The 17,204-nt window shown below is 39.1% G+C and overlaps 1 protein-coding gene across 3 annotated transcripts in view; it reads right to left on the reverse strand.

Annotated features, from left to right (window-relative positions):
• The window catches only part of LOC126473235 (glutathione hydrolase-like YwrD proenzyme), a 117,505-nt gene extending 100,876 nt beyond the window's left edge, over window positions 1-16,629 (reverse strand). The window contains exons 1-3 of one of the 3 annotated variants that reach the window (XM_050100150.1): window positions 16,477-16,629; window positions 14,459-14,559; window positions 9,844-9,997 (exon numbers count right to left, since the gene is read on the reverse strand). In XM_050100150.1, the coding sequence (XP_049956107.1) occupies window positions 9,844-9,997; window positions 14,459-14,558 (254 nt within the window). In that variant the 5' untranslated portion in view covers window position 14,559; window positions 16,477-16,629. Of the gene's footprint in view, window positions 1-9,843; window positions 9,998-14,458; window positions 14,560-15,657; window positions 15,807-16,303; window positions 16,367-16,476 lie in introns of those variants that run through there. The other 2 variants (XM_050100151.1, XM_050100149.1) reach the window with 2 other exon arrangements.
• Between the last annotated feature and the right edge of the window lie 575 nt (window positions 16,630-17,204).

A 17,204-nucleotide genomic window follows, 5' to 3' on the forward strand; every position in this document is an offset into this window, starting at 1 on the left:
GGATGGACAAGTTTAGACATGCCCTCATCTATTTCAATTGGGACACACGTCTTATTAGGCTTCAACTCTGTTTAGCTGACATTGTTTTCACCAAGATTTTTCTGTATTTTTAAATATATTTGAAAATAACATCCCTCTGAAAAATGTACAGTGAATATTAGTAGTAATTACAAGAAAAGGAAAATGAAAGAATGGTGTACTCCACAGTTAGGGCACCTGAAAAATACTGTTATGCTGTATTATAGTCTGTACAAAACCAATAAATCAAAACTGTATAAAGAACTGTATGCTAAATCTGAATACAAGTATAGGAAGGTGATAAATGAAGTAAAGAAACTGCAAAGCATTGAAAACTCTAACAATAAATGCAAAAAGGCCTGGAGTGTAATAAACTCCATTGCACACACTAAAAACAAAGAGGAAATTGCCATTACCCCAGAAGACTTTAATAAATACTGCATTCAGTCCATTGAAGAAATTAGTAGTTCAATAAACAAACCACTTGAAAATGCATTTAGTATTATGGACAGCTGCTTTGAAAATATTCCCCCAAGCACCTTCGCTTTCACAGAAGTGAGCCCATATAATATCCTAAAAATAGTGAGAAATTTCAGACCGTCAGTTAGTGTTGATTACTATGATATGTCATGAAATTTGTTGAAAGATGTGATTGGTTGTGTGATTTATCCTTTAACTTTTTGTGTTACCAAATGCCTTGTTGAAAGTAAGTTCCCTGACGTACTAAAAATTTCTAGAGTTGTGCCCATATAAAAAAAGGGGAAAAGAGCTGTCCTGCTAGTTACAGATCTATGTCCATAACGCCAGTTTTTTCAAAAATTTTAGAAACAATTATGTATGAGCAAGTTAGTGTCTACTTGGGTAAACTAGATATAATTAGTGATAAACAGTTTGGATTTAGGAAAGGTAAATCCACAACAGATGCAATGGACTCCCTCGTAAAATTAGTCCTAAATGTGTCTGAGGCTAGGGACTGTGTCCAGGCTACATTTTGTGACCTGAACAGAGCCATGGATTGTGTAGAGCATGACACTGTGCTGGATAAGCTAGTTTACTATGGTTTTGATGACAACAGTATAAATATTTTCAGGTCTTTTCTAGAGAACCGTCAACAAGTTGTGTACATTGGTAGAGAGAAATCAAATTTGGTTAATGTTAGGTATGGAGTGCCTCAAGGGTCAGTGCTTGGACCTTTACTGTTTATACTAACGATTAGTGACCTGCCCTCATTCATAAATTCTCACACAAAATTGTATGCTGATTACACAACTTTTCTACATAAAATCTCTGATCTAGGTACACTGAAAACACTGACTGAAAATACCCTTGCTCAGCCCTCATTATGGTTCAAAGCTAATGGCTTCATACTAAATGAAAACAAAACCCAGACACTTTACTTTAGCCTCAAAGAGATTCCTAACTACCAAGAATTAAAAACTGTAAAATTTTTAGGTGTTACTATTGACAAAAAAATTGACATGCGAACCACACATTAAAAATGTATTGGCTAGGCTTTCAAGAGTTATTTATCTAATTAGAAATTTAAAAAGACATATTCCTAATGACTATGTGAGATCAGCATATTTTGCCTTCTTCTAAAGCATCATCTCTCATGGAATCTTACTGTGGGGTAGTAGCTGTCATGTGAATGACATTTTACTTTTACAGAAGAAAGTAATAAGAATAATAACGGATTATGATAAAACAGAACTTTGTAAACCTCTGTTTATTAAATTGCAGTGTCTTAGACTATTAAATGTATTCATCTACAATGTTTTATTGTACATTAGAAACAATGTCTCTAATTTTGTGTTGAGAAGTGATATTCATAGCCATAATACTAGAAACAGAACATCTGTAGATGTGCCATATCATAGATTATCAAACTTGCAGAACTTCTACCTAGCTCTTGGACTAAGGATGTTTAATAGACTAAGTTCTGACTTTAAAGAACTGCCTATAAATATTTTAAAAACTAAATTGTTCAAGCTACTAGTGAACAATCTTTCTTACACTGACAAATTTTTTGAAGATGAAAATACTGTATTCTAACATGTACCTATTTTATGTAGAAATATATGCTCTTGACTTTGTCTATTGCTGTAATCAGCTGAATGACAATAAATTTATTATTATTATTATATTATGTAAACCACTGTGAAGAGCTTATAATAGTTTACTTCCCATTATTCCAGGTATTAGGGTTTCTTCCTATTCCATGTATGTATGGAGCATGGCAGTAATGAGTGCTTAAATGCCTCTGAGCCTGCTGCAATTAGTCTAATCTTGTCTTTGCAGTCTGTATGGGAGTGAGACATAGCAGGCCGCATTTTTATTCCCAGATCCCTCACTTAACACTGGTTCTAGAAGATTGTTGGCAGCTACCTTTAAGTGTCTGCTAATTTAGAATTTCATCAGTTTTGTGACATTCTTTCATGAGTCAAACAAACCTGTGACTCTGAATTCTGCCCTTTTTTGTATACATTCAGTATCACCTGCTAGTTCTGCTTGGTTCATGTCCCATACATCTGAGTGGTATTTTAGTATGAGTCACACTTATAATCAATCTTATTTGTAGAGTGACTGCATGTTCCTAGTATTCTACAAATGAATTCAATTCTCCCATCTGCTTTACCTGCAACTAAGTAAGCATTTCATTTATTATTGTCATAGTAGAATACCATATTTTTACATTTTGTGAAGTGTAAAATTTTACTTTTCTGAACACTTAAAATACTTTTCCAATCTTTATGCTACTTTGAAACCTTATGAATATCTAATAGAATATGTGCATTTTTTGTGCACCATCTATTTATAGATAACTGTGCCATATGCAAAAAGTCAGACATTACTTTTAATATAGTCTGCCAGGTCCCTAATGTAAAACATGACCATGTCATTTGTGCGCCTGCAATATATGTTCATACTAGCAGGTCAAGGACATTACTATTGCAGAAATACTGCCAATCAGCCAGAAATTCCAGCTGTTCCTCAATGTCTCTGGCACTAATACCTATATCACTCATCTGTACAGTGAGGTGGAGGTTCAACAGGTGCAAAACTCTTGGAATTTCCTTTTCTAAGTAAATGTTTGCTATCCTCAGTTACAGTTCCTGTGTCATGAGTGCCTGAGAAACTACTTTGGTGCCACAAGCACAGATCTTTACATATAACTGTTGTGACTCGCCGATCTCTCAAAGTGCTGCCGCACAGTTACGCGCGTCCTCTACATGCGGTGCTGTCTACCAGCCATGCAGCAGCAGCGCCACCCAGGCAGCCAGCCAGCCAGTCAGTGACCGCTAGACTTGGACTCAATTATAATTTGACTGTTAAAGTCTACACATGTCTTATTCTGTTTACTTGATCTGTGACTTTCATGTATTGCGTCTTTCTTGAAATATATTTGTTCAACTTGAAGTCATAACAATTGGCGATGAGGTAGTGATTTTTCTTTTCCATCATTGACCCACATGTTTCCATGGCTACTTTAGAGCAACTATTGCAAGGTCTCATAGAATAGCAAATGTTTCTCACAAATGCGATTCGTGATTTCATCGTGGCATCAAATGCAGGGCGTCTCTCGTCATTGTCTTACCTGCTTTTCCTCCTTACGACAAGACAGCAGAAGACTGGTCTGATTACGAAAAACGTCTTCGACAGCACTTCTTGGCATTTCATGTCGCGGACGAACAAACATGTAAGTCTCTGTTCCTTTCATGGATTTCACCTCAAATGTATCGGTTGTTGTCGCAATTGGCTCCTTTGAAACATCCTGTGTCTTTGTCCTTTGCTGAAATGTGCTCACTTCTGTCCATCTATTTTCAAAAGCAAATGCATGTGGTAGCCTCTTGTGTTGCCTTTTATCGTTGTTTATCAATCCTATCGCACTTGGGCTGCTGAACTTCACGGCCTCAGTAGAAAGTGTCAATTTGTTACTGAAGTTCACAAAGAATCCTACACCAACTCCATGGTACGGGATGCTATTATCCGATCGGCGCCCGACAAAGAAGCTAGCAACGTGCACTTCAGTTGGAATATCTGACTCTAGATGAAGTCCTATCCATCGCTCAGTCTTTTGAAATTTCTCGCGCCGCTGGAGCGCAAATAGAGGCATGGGGCGACGTTGGGGAAATACAACCTCTGTGCAATGTTGATGAAGCGTGTGGTGTGTCCCCGCCGGTCGACGTGGCCATAGCATGCTCCCAAGCGCAGCCTCGGCCTAACCGTAAACAAACCTCTAAGAAACTGCAGCAAAACCCATGGCAACTTCCTTCATGTGCGGTGTTTTACGAAACATTAATGAGAAGATTGTCCATAATATTGGGCCGTGTGTCACAAATGCAAAAAAAAGGATCATGTGTCATCCGTTTGCAAATCCGACTGCATATGTGATGTTCATGAACATGACGCTGATTCTGATTCTGTGTTGTCTGTCAACTGTACTTCTTCCCTTTCAGGGAAGTTATTCCTCACTATCCAAATACTTGGTCGAGACGTTCGCATGCAGTTGGATACTGGTTCTGCTGCCACTATCATCAATTCTCAGATGTATCTTCAGTTGGGTTCTCCAATCCTGTCACCTGTCACTAGGCAACTATGGACTTACAATAAACAGAAGATTTCTCTCTTGGGACAATTTGATGCTGAGGTATCTTACAAATCTGTCATTCGCACTGTTTCCATATTTGTGTTCGACCACAGTAATGTGGAGAATCTTTTTGGTTTCGATGCCTTTCACGTTTTTGGGTTCTCCATAGATGACTCTGTCAATATCGTCTCTGATGCTGTTCCTTATGCTCAACTGGATTCCTTGTCAATGACATTTTCGTCCCTTTTTTCTCCTGGGTTAGGCCATGCAAACTATTTTGAAGCTCATATCACGCTCAAACCCACTGTTTGGCCTAAGTTTTTTTGGGCTTGGCCCATTCCAGTGGCCCTTCGTGATCAGGTCAAATGGGAGCTGGATTGTCTCAGTGCTTCAGGGGTCTTGCTTCCTGTCACTTCCAGTGTGTTTTTTAATGCAGCTGGCCACTTGATAATAGCTTAAAAAGCCGAAATTAGTTTTGGGAGGAAGAAGTAGTCTAAATAAATACAGCAGAAGTGGAAAAATACCACATTCACTTAAATAAACAGCTGTGGTGCTCAGTCTGTAGAATATGAATGATAGAGAAGCTACGGCACTAAGTTGATTACATTACTTTATTTAGACAGTGGGGGCCTTGTTGAAGGAACTATGGCGGCATTCGCCTTAACTGATGACGGTAACCACGATGAAAGTATTTTAGAATGACTGGAAGGGGTTGGTAGGAAAAGAATCGAGTGTTTGGCCCACAGCGCTTCCTCGCTAGGTAATAATGGAGGTCACTTTTTCGTCGCTGCGCCAGACCGAATTAATGACTGCGCTATCTTTGAAGACACAACGAATAACAAGGCAGAAAAGAGAAAAGCAAAGCACTTTGAGTGGCTTTTAGTAGAGATATGCCAGTTTAGGAAATGAACAAAACGCGGCGGCATTTTCGTTTCGGGCAATCACCAGGAGGAAGCGCTGCCGCAGCCAGCCCGTATCCCATTAGCGGCAGTTAAGGCGTAACTGCGCTTAATTGCTTGAGTGCTTCTCTTCTCTCCTCTCCTCACGTAGCGCTCTGCGCCGCCTTCTGTTATTAGCCGCCACGTTGCTCCTCAGGCTGCTTCAACCAAATGCAACTGCGTGTGGCGTGCGGAGGAGTCCAAAGTGGCTTGCTGCGTAGGCTGCACTTCATCATTAGAATCCCACGTACCATGTGCAGATGGGATAGCAATTGGGGAAATATCTGCATCTAAAACCAGACTCTGCAAACCGCTGTGAAGTGTGTGGCAGAGAGTACTCCCCTTTGTGCCAGTTATTAGAGCTTCTTCCTGTCCCATTAGCGTTTGGTTTGTGGCAAGAATGATTGTTGAAGGGAAGATTCTGCTCAAGAGGTACGAAAAATGGGTGGGGTTTAGAATTTTTCTTCATACAAGGATTGTATTGTCATTGTCATTGTCGTTGCCAAGCCAAATGGTGATATTCGTCTCTGTGGTGATTTCAAAGCCACTGTAAATGCTCAATGCCTTTTTGACATTTACCATATGCCTCGACCTGAAGAATTGTTCATTAAACTTGCTGGAGGCCAGTATTTTTCTCAACTTGACCTGTCAGAAGCTTATCATCAACTTCCTCTGCTTCCCGGCAGTTTCTGGTCCTTAACATGCCTTTCAGCCTGCCTCTATCAATACCATTGATTGCCATTCGGGGTTGCCAGTGCCCCTGCTCTCTTTTGGGTGATTCTTGGAACAATTATTGCTCACTGTCCCTGGGTGTGTAAATTACCAGGACAACATTTTTGTCACTGGCTCCACCACTGACGAACATCTTCAAAATCTCCACTCACTTTTTCATGTCTTACAGACTGCCGGTCTTAAGTGTAATCTCCAGAAATCAAAATTTTTTCAGGCATCTATCACGTACTTCGGGTTTCAACTCTCTCGGGATGGTATTTGTCCGCTTCAGCAAACTGTCGCTGTGATCAATGCCCTTCCTTGCCCTACATCCGTTAAGGAACTGCAGGCCTTCTTGGGGAAAACAGCATACTATCACAAGTTTTTACCGTCTGCTGCTTTGGTGGCTCAGCCGTTGCATCGCCTGTTGCATAAAAATGTGCCTTTTCACTGGTCCACATCATGCAATGCGGCTTTCCAGAAATTGAAGACTATGCTGAAACAGGCCCCGTGCCTGGCTACTTATCGACCTGGCCAACATCTTGTTCTTGCCATGGACGCCTCTCAATATGTGGTCGGTGCAGTCCTTGAACACCATTTTTCTGACAGTTCTGAACAACCCATTGCTTATGCCTCCAAAACGCTCACGGATGCCCAACAAAAGTATTCTCAACTTGAAAAAGAAGCTTTGGCCATTATTTATGCTCTTCATACGTTTGGTATTTTTCTCTATGGATCCAAATTTCATCTTGTTATGGATCACAAACCACTTGTTTTCTTGTTTCATCCGTCAACGTCACTTCCCAACAACACTGCACACCGCCTCCAGTGTTGGGCTCTTTACTTGTCTCGTTCATTTATGAGATTCATTTCCGGCTGACAGATCCACATGCAAATGCTGATGCACTGACTCGTCTTCCCATGGGTCCTGATCTGGCATTCGATAGGGACGAACTGTTGTGCTTCCACCTGGATGTTACTGAGCAGCGGGTTGTGGACAGGTTCCCCATCACTGGGGACCAGCTGGCGGCTGCTATGGGTTCTGACACTACCCTCTCCCGGGTTTTACGCTGTATTCAGAAGGGTTGGCCAGATCGTCCGTCCGCTAAGACTTCTGATCTGTTGCGGAACTTCTACACTTTGCATTATCGCCTCACGACTAGGGATGGTGTTATCTTCCTTTCCACCGAAAATGCTTTGCCGCGTGTTGTGGTACCTGTGTCTTTGCGTGCTTTGGTCTTGTGCCTCCTTCAACAAGGGCACTGGGGTGTCTCTCGGACAAAATCTCTGGTGTGCTGTCATGTGTACTGGCCCAGCATCAACTCTGAAATCGCACAGATGGTCGCTACCTGCGGCCCTTGTGTGTCACAGGCCGCCGCTCCAAAGTCATCTATGTCACCGTGGCCTTCGCCTGAGAAGTCCTGGGAGCGTATTCATGCTGACTTCATGGGACCTTTTTTAGGTACTTATTGGCTTCTCGTTATTGACAGCTACTCTAACTTTCCTTTCATTGTCCGTTGCACGTTGCCTATCACCGCGGCAACCACCAATGCTGTAGCCTGCATTTTCTCTTTAGAAGGCCTTCCCTCAACTCTTGCTGCTGGTAATGGTCCGCAATTTGCCTCTTCTGATTTTGCGGATTTTTGTGCCTGTCACGGCGTCATGCATGTCATGACCCCTCCGTTCCATCCACAGTCAAACGGTGAGGCTGAACGACTGGTCCGCACATTTAAGGCTCAGATGAGGAAATTCCTGACTCCTTCTGCTGCTGATGATGCACTTCTCCAATTTCTGGCTTCTTACCATTTCACCCCCATGGGCAATCACAGCCAGGCTGAGCCAACAGCCCTGTGCGCTACTTCATCTTCTGTGGCCTTCCACGTCAGGGCCGCGGGTGCCTTCGCTTGGCCGGTTCACCGCCAACGACCTTGTATGGGTACGGGGATATGGCAGGCAGCCAAAATGGAGTCCTGGCCGCATCTTACGACACCGTGGCCAATGGCTGTAGGAAATCCAGATGGACACGGGTGTTGCAGTGCGTCATTCGGACCATTTTTGGCCTCGTGTGCCGGCAACGCCTGTTCCGGATGCCACTACATCACCTTCGGCTCTACCTGACGCTCGGAATACTGGAATCTCTCATTACTCACAACGCAGTCCTCTCACCAGCACAAGAGCTGACGCCACCAGGAGACGTGCCCATGCAAGAACCAGATGGCCATCATCTGTCGGAGCAACTCTACTCGCCTCCTTCTCCTACGGACATGGAAACATCACCCATGTCTCCTGTTATAACAACCAGACTTGCCGCAATGCGCTGATTGGTGCATGGGGTCCCAGCAGATTCAACCCCCACATCTCCTGTCATCTCAACCCATTATCATCGGGGACATTTCCATCTATATGGGAAGCCTCCTCCTCGAGACTTTACGGCCAGTCAAACAACACCTATGGATGTTAGCAATCTACAGGCCACCTCCATCAAGACCTGTGCAAAAACTTCAAAGGGGGGAAAAGTGTTGTGACTCGCCGATCTTTCAAAGTGCCGCCGCACAGTTACACACGTCCTCTACATGTGGCGCTATCTACCAGCCATGCAGCAACTGCACCACCTAAGCGGCCAGCCAGCCAGCGGCCACTACACTTGGACTCAGTTATGATTTGACTGTTAAAGTGTACACAGGTCTTACTCTGTTTACTTGATCTGTGACTTTCATGTATTGCGTCTTCCTTGAAATATATTTGTTCAACTTGAAGTCATAACAACAACCAGAAATTCTTTGGACATTGTGAGAGTTCTTTCAATAAGATTTTGCTAAAACTGTCATTAAGATTTCATGCACTTTCCTTTTGACAGTCCAACACATTTCATTTAGTAACTCTCTCTTCTTTACCCATAACCCCATGCACTTTTCTTACATTTATTGTGTAATACTACTACTACTACTGCTACTACTACTACAACTAATAGTCACTGTTTCCATAGAATCATCATATTGCCCAGTGCTTAGTCAAGTACTCCTTAAAAATTTAGGTACAGTTCCTCTAAATGCTGTAGCACAGAGGTAAATATTTGACTGTCTCATTAAGACATGACATGACTGCCTCTTTATCTTCCTTTATGAACACGGTATCTGAAATCAGTAAATACATAAATATGTAATATGAGGCAGTAGAAAAATTCAGCTAAGTAGTTTAGGATGAAGAGCAGTGGTCTTACTTTCAAAAACAGCTTAATTTTTACTGATGTCAGCAAAATAAATCAATTAACCTGGAATTAATTCCTGAGTTAAAAGGTATGTAGATTAACACCCATTGTAAATATTTGTTACAATGCTTTACAGATGTAGCTTGCATTGCGTGCTTCTGCTTATTAAAGTATATTGTGACAAATTCCCCATCATGAAGGCTGTTCTTCATTATGGGATTTACACAACATGAAAAGTGAATGAATAAATAAATGAAAGAACGTTCATCTCAATGTGCAGTTTTATACAGTCTTTGTAACTATTTATCACTGTTGCTCTAGGTATTGCTACAGGTACCTTACATTGTAAAGTGTTTCACTAATATTATGAATGTTTGTACCTTCCATTTAGTCCATAGACTTTCTTCTCATTTGCATTGTAATAGAGACAGAAAGCATCTCCACCCAGGCCTGTACTACTTGGTTCCACAACAGCCATTGCTGCAGCCACAGCAACTGCAGCATCCACAGCATTACCACCACGCTGAAGAATATCTGCAGATAATTTACATTATGTTACAAAAGAAGCACAGCCCCCAGCAAAAATTGTTACCTTTCTAGTAATTTTGAAATTATTATGCAATATTTAATATTGACATAAATTTCACAAAATAAAGTCAAAATTATTTTATTAAACTTATATATTGTTATAGAAACAAAACAGTGAGGTAACAGAACAAGAAAATGTGATGAAAAGTATTGTAAAAGTAGAATGAAAGGTTTATGGTTCTGAATACTTCACATTTGTGATGTGTGAATGTGCAGACCTACACACCCTCTTATCAGATTTGTGGAAAGCACAGTGATTTCAAGCTCAGTCTCAATAATGTAGATGAAATTAAATAGTTATTCTACCTATTTAGAGCATCTGTTCCTGAATTACATTAATAATTTTGTGTTAAGGCACCAGCAATCAATTAAAAGATTGATTTGTGTTTAATTATGTAGAATGGAAATTATTGTTGTGTTTTATTTAGCTAGCAGTAAAAGCTCCATTGTACACAAAGAGTTGCATTTTAATTTGAGTTTTTCACTTCCAATGCTATGTAACATAAGGTAAATATATTCTCATAATTCACCAAAATATTTCTCTTCTGATAGGACACAAAATATCATGTTTTACACTATGTCATTTTATTGTTTAGAAATTGTAGGCCTTGTGGTTCATGATTGGGGTGGTTTCTTTAAATACAAAAAGATTATTTCTCTTAAAAAATTTTATAATTTTAAAACTTTTGACATCAAGTTCATAAAAGATGTAATACTGTGTCCTTAACAAAGCTAGTGACTGTAACTAGTCGTATTACCTACAAATTTACTTGAAGTGATGTAGCGAACTGTCGGCAATCTAAATAATAAAAACCAGATGAAGACGTAGACATCGGTCATTCAAAAAGCAAATCCAGTGTATTAAAACTGTGTCATCTCATACAGTGTATAATGTGTTCTTACAGATTGTTGATTGGCACCAAGTAAATTGTACTGCTGTTTCTAAACCATTATTATAAAGCGGATTATCTCATTTCCAAGGTCTTTTACTGAAGGAAGAAATGCTTACCATATCTAAATAAAACCAACTGCGTGTATTATGACTTAAGTAGGTATCAAGCAACTAATACTGTAGATGTGCTACATAACTCTGTTTACATAGTTACATTGTAATTTGTGTTCTAGGTTTATCCAGGAACATATTTTCTATATTGGAAGCAAGAGAACAGACATACTACAATAATGACAAAATCTCATAACCAATCTGCTGACATCATAATTTTCTGATACCATACAAGTAAAAGGTCAAAGTAATAGAAATGTGCTGACTGCTCTGTCTAATCTTATATTACATTACATACTATACTGTTGTAAAATTTTAATTTTTATAGATAAGAATGGATTTGGTTTATCACTTGCTTAATTTCCTATGCCTAAGCACTTGAGGGTACACATCATTGCACCATATTTATAAATGATTAGAGTGGCTGCTAAATAAAAATAGGAAAATTATTAGATTGACTGCTAAATAAAAAAAGGAAAACAGATCACTTTTTTCTTTCCTTGTTTTTAGTACACTGCTTTTGATGAGTTTCAGTGTTTGTTTAAGATGGCTTCTATAATTCAGTGTGATGTTGGTAGCTGCAGCACCTTTTGATAGGCGCACAGCAGATGTTTAACATCATTGCACAATTACTGCCCTCTGCTCAAGAGATAATAGTAAATGACCACAGAGGATAAAATATGTGCAAATAACTTCCAGTATTATGAAAAGGATAGATTGCTACACAATATAGAGGAGATGTTGAGTTTCAGACAGGCAAAACAAAAAGACTGCTATACATTTAAGCTTTCAGCCAAAAGGCCTTCTTCTAAAGTAGAAAACACACACACATTCACGCAAGCACAACTCACATGCACATGACCATTTTCTCTGGCCACTGAGGCAGGACAGCCTCTATATGGTTAGTAGCAATCTATCCTTTCCTTAATATTCTCATTCTTTTATCATAGGTTTTGCATTGTTTGATTTTACCAATAGCTTCCGTTAGTTAAACTAAATATCTGATGGGGATGTATTGGTTATAGATTGTTATGTAGAGCTCACATATATTGCTGCTATGTCCCATTTATTTCAGGATGACTAGAATAAATACATGGTCACACAACTTGAATGATTATTTTAATCATGGTGGAAGTTAAATGACCAAATGTGTATTTAAAATTTTTCTTGAAAAGTGAAAGATGACACATTTGGACACTTAGCACATATGATGCTGGTTTTGGCCATGACAGAAATGGTCATTTGTGAGAATAAAGTTGATACAGGTAAGTGCTCCATTCCAGTTGTCTTTTGAGAAAGAACACATCTGATATAAATATTTTTTTCCTAAGTGCTGTGAGATTTCTATCTTGCCTACCTATCCTCTTTGTTCTCTGTCCTAAATATGTATGCAACCATAACATTTTACTCTTTATATCACATTCGACCGTTGCTTTTTATGACTGTACAAATGAAATCGTGGTAATAGTGGTTGTATCAGAGTGAAGAATCATATAGCCGTCTCATTCTAAAGTGGTTACTACAAATTTTTACTAATGCAAATTGTATAGATATGTTTGTGGCTTCTACAAGAGCTGTGATATCACTATTGTAGAAATTATTTATTATTGTTATTTACTGACCTCAAATTATGAAACATCATATGTTTTCAAGAGTTTTCAACATATTGTGTGAAATTGGTGTTCATTTCATTTGAACGAGGAGTTCAACAAAGTATGCAGTAGTATCAAAATTTATTAACACTTTTCACTGTAGTCCTACAGCTAGAATGTCATAATATTCTCAACAGCACATGAAAATATGTATTGTGAACAATAAGTGCAGAAAGCATGTAGTCATTTGATCTCAAGTATGTAGCACTTCTTCATACTGAAGACAGCACTATGTGGGTTTAATTTTATCATTGATTGAATAGCAATTATCATTTGCTTGTATTAATATTATTTGCTGATGAAGCAACATTTACACTGAATACAACCCATAACACAAGAAAGAATCAACAATTGATGAACAATCCACGCAGAATAATTGAAACAAATTTGAAGTTTATCTGTTAATGTAAGGCATAGTAAGAACAGTATTATTTTCAAACACTGTGTTAGCCTAGAGCAACAAATGTAAGGAAACAGTTACATGCATTACTGAAAAAAATAAGTTATACAATCTGAGGGCACTGTGTAGGCAACTGTAAAATCCATTGTATTTCCAAACTGATGGTACCTCTCATATTCCACCATATGTATGAGACAATACTTGAACTGCACCAACCTGTCTGTAATCAATGAATTAATCATTGCTCGCCACCAAGATCTTCAGACCTAATAACGTTCAGTTTTTGCTTCAGATTAAATGAAGTGGATGTAAAAAGGAATGGTGGTTATGCAAGATGAAATGTTAGGCTGTATTATGGACAATGCTAGTGTCATAAAATAATGTAGAGATGCATTAAAGAAGCAATACAAATTTATGTGTTGGAATGGAGATGACATTATTGCTATTTGCCAATGATATTGTGATATGGGGAACCAACAGTAAGGTTGTAAAAGTATAAAAAGATACCTTAGATGTTACAAATGCAGTGTTGAGTAATGCAAAACTATTGTGATAATCAGAGGAAACAGAGAAAACAAGGGACAAATTAATTTTAAAGGACAAGATGTTGAAATTGTTGACAACTTTAAGTATCTGGGAATGGAGAATGCAAATATGGAGGCAGAATTTAGCAAAAGGATACAACAGGGCAATGCATTTTACCAGTGTGTGAGGGGATTTGGTCTGGAGTAGGATTGTGTCAATGAAGTGCACTGACATATGCACTGGTGACCTGGAAAATTACAAAAAGAGAGGGGTGTAGAATGAAAACCAGTGAAATAAAATTACTATGTTACTGAAAATGAGGAGAGAGAGAATGGGAATGAAGATGTTATGAACAAAGTTGGAGCAGGAAAGCTGAATTGGAGAATTGAGAAGAACAGTTTAAAATGGTTTGGATATGTAAACAGAACAGAAGATGGAAAAATACCAAAACAAATGATGAAGGCCAAGTTTGAGGGCAAGAGGGAGACCTAGAACGAGATAGACTGACTCAGTAAATACCAGTTTAAGAAGAAGGAATCTGGACTAGGACAAAATAGTTATAGAAGAAGAATAGTGGAAAGACGGGGAAAGTGGAGAGGAACCATAAATATCCAAACTCAGCCTGATGGTGGATAAAGAGAAAATGAAGATGAAAACAACTTCACAAGGACAGATGTTATAGACTGAAAACTGAGCAACTTACTGTTTAATTGCTATGTTAAGACCATAAATTATTGCAGGTATTATTTACCAGATGTTCATTTCAGTGTCATTTCTTTGCAGTTTATGAACTCAAACAAACTGATGTAAAATACACCATACCATACCTATGCCAGCCTTAGTAGCAAGTGGATTGTTTGATGACACACATCCTGTTCTTGAAAAAACTGGAGATCTATGAGAAGAGAAATTCTGCATCTGATCCATCCTGCAAAGTACCAAAGTCAGAATTATCTTTAACCTGGACAACATACTCAGAAATGAGTTTGAGCTCCTAAATAGAGACAATTCATAATAGTGAATAGTGTTTTATTTGTCTCATAACATACAATTTCTAATGATATGATTAGTGTACAGGAGACAAATCAAAAAATGGTTAACACAACTTAGGTCTAATTGGTACAAAGAATTTTAACATTAATATAAGCTTTTATTTTTCTTTCCTCCCTTTTGTGAAGGACAGCTACATTTAAATACAAGACTATATGTAAATTTATCCTGCTCAAATGTTCAGTTCATCCTTCATGAACTCCTCAACAGTGTAGTAGGAGCATTTGACAAGTATATCATATAGCTTTGTTTTCACTGTCTCTAGGTTCATACTGAGAACATTCTTTCCTTTTAGCTTGTTATGAATTTTAATTGCCATATACTGAGGAGACTGTGCATATAGGTTTAAGCATAAAATTGTCTTTGTTTCTCATGTTATACATGTGTTTGAAACAGTTTTTCTCAATTAACTCTAAATTGCTGATTCTCTTCGTAAGTTTATATATTTTGTGAATCAAGGAACCAATCGGCTGTGTTCTGAGCACTGTCTAAAACTGAAATCCGCACTCTACAGCAGATAAATTAGTAATACCTTGCCATCAGAGCACTAAGAATTTAGTAGAAGTTTACGAGAAAACCACACCTTTGTATCACATTTGGAAGTGTCAGAAACATATCTTTTAAATGCCAAAGGATGTGTTCAGTTAAGCACTACCTTATTCATTTATTTCCTCAGTTGCTCCAGGGATCATTCGAGTGTGAAACGTTTGGTCAGGGAAAAAGTCATCAAACCTAGTATGTAGGTCACAGAATTATGGGATAAAATAATAATAATAAAAATCAACAACTCTGTCACAGTTTCCTCTATTGCACAAAATGTAGAGGCCCTATGCCTCAACGGGCTCTTTATTTTTAATATGAAGTTCTGGTTGTTCCATATGTTTTTCATTTGCGTTGGAAACCTTCTGAAAATGGAAGGAAAATGCAGCTTTTCGCTCTAAAATTAAACAAGAACATCAATACTGAAATTACGTACAGCACTGCCGCCTTGTTAAGGGATGCGTAATTCCCAAGTCTCATATGAAACCGGTCTTCCAAGTAAAAATCTTACGGAATGTCATATTTCGCAGTCAAGATTCTGTAATTCTTAGGAAACACTGTCTTGCCATAGAACAAAGTAGATTGACTTCCTAATAAACGATCTCCGTCATTCAACTGCTTACTTTGAATGCTGTAACTATTTACAGAAGCAGCACTGTCAGCTATATTTAACGACAAATGATCCACGAGCCATGCCGTTCCGCTTTACTCCGGTGTTTAATAATGTTTTCGGTATGAAAGAAACAATTCTGGAAATAGGAGGGAAAGTTTGATGAATTTGCAAGAGGAATTTCAGTTGAAAATTTAAAGAATCCGTTTGTTTCCGAAACGCCGGCTCTTTTGCCGCCGCACCATTCTTGCCGCTCATATTATATCTTTTGCGGCAATGTCCTTGGTCTGATACCGTAGACAATGTCGCGGCCGAAGCCGCGAATCACTCAGTGGCAAGGACATCTTAATCTACACCCGATGCGTCAACTTTTTTGCTCATCTACACATCTGAACGGCGCAATAAAAGTTTTATTCCTACGTAACGTCACACTAGAAAGCAGGCTGCGTAATGTGAGTAGGCGTACTAGTACCTCTACAATATTTCCGGAACGAATGCACTACTCTGACAGAGTTTCGAGAGCAAGCGTCCACTGGCCAGCTTTTGGTTTTCTTTCTCTTTTTTCCTTTCATTTTGAAAGTACGCCAAGCCACGGTAAAACCGGTTTTTCGGTTTGAATCTGTTGCCAGTTTTGATCGTTCTTACCTGATACGTAAGGCGCAGGCTGCAACAGGTCCACTGCACGGCACCAGAAGTCGTTTTCGAAATGTGTTTCTAGACCCGTAACTTAGCTGGCGCGCAACCCAAACATCAGTTCTCTTTAAGCATTTGTCTTATCGCCGCTTATCGACGCGAGAAGCAACAGACAGGACGACACTGGACATTGGAATAGCCAACGCGCGCCCACACACATAACCGCGTGCGTACACTTGTTTGCTCTTGAAAAGACTCAAGATGATAATATCAACGTTACAACTTCGCTCTTGAAATTTCACTTTATCGTACACAATTTCCTTTGTCCCGGTTCAGAGCTTTCTATTCTTCTCCTAGCAGCAATCCTTTGATTAATCGTGACAGTACAGTATGTCCCACGCGTTGTTTCTACTATCATGATGCAACCTGCGGCTCCTTACAATAACCTCTTCACGAAACTTAGGACGATCCACCAGCCGTTTCTAACGCCACGCATTCCGTCCGAACGCTCTATAAATCCAACGCGGATTCCGAAAACATCAGTTATATGAAACCCAATCCTCACTCTTTCCGCACGTTATCCTTAGTGCCATGAATGCTCCTCGCTGGATACAAACTTTTGAAACACAAATCAAGTAGGCCGTGGCCTCCAGGTATCTTGGGGTGATAATGTATGGAAACATATGCTCAGTTGTGGAGAAAGCAAATGATAGGCTTCGATTGTTAGCAATATGCAGGGA

The sequence above is a fragment of the Schistocerca serialis genome, chromosome 4, assembly GCF_023864345.2.
Source record: "Schistocerca serialis cubense isolate TAMUIC-IGC-003099 chromosome 4, iqSchSeri2.2, whole genome shotgun sequence".
NCBI lineage: Eukaryota > Metazoa > Arthropoda > Insecta > Orthoptera > Acrididae > Schistocerca > Schistocerca serialis.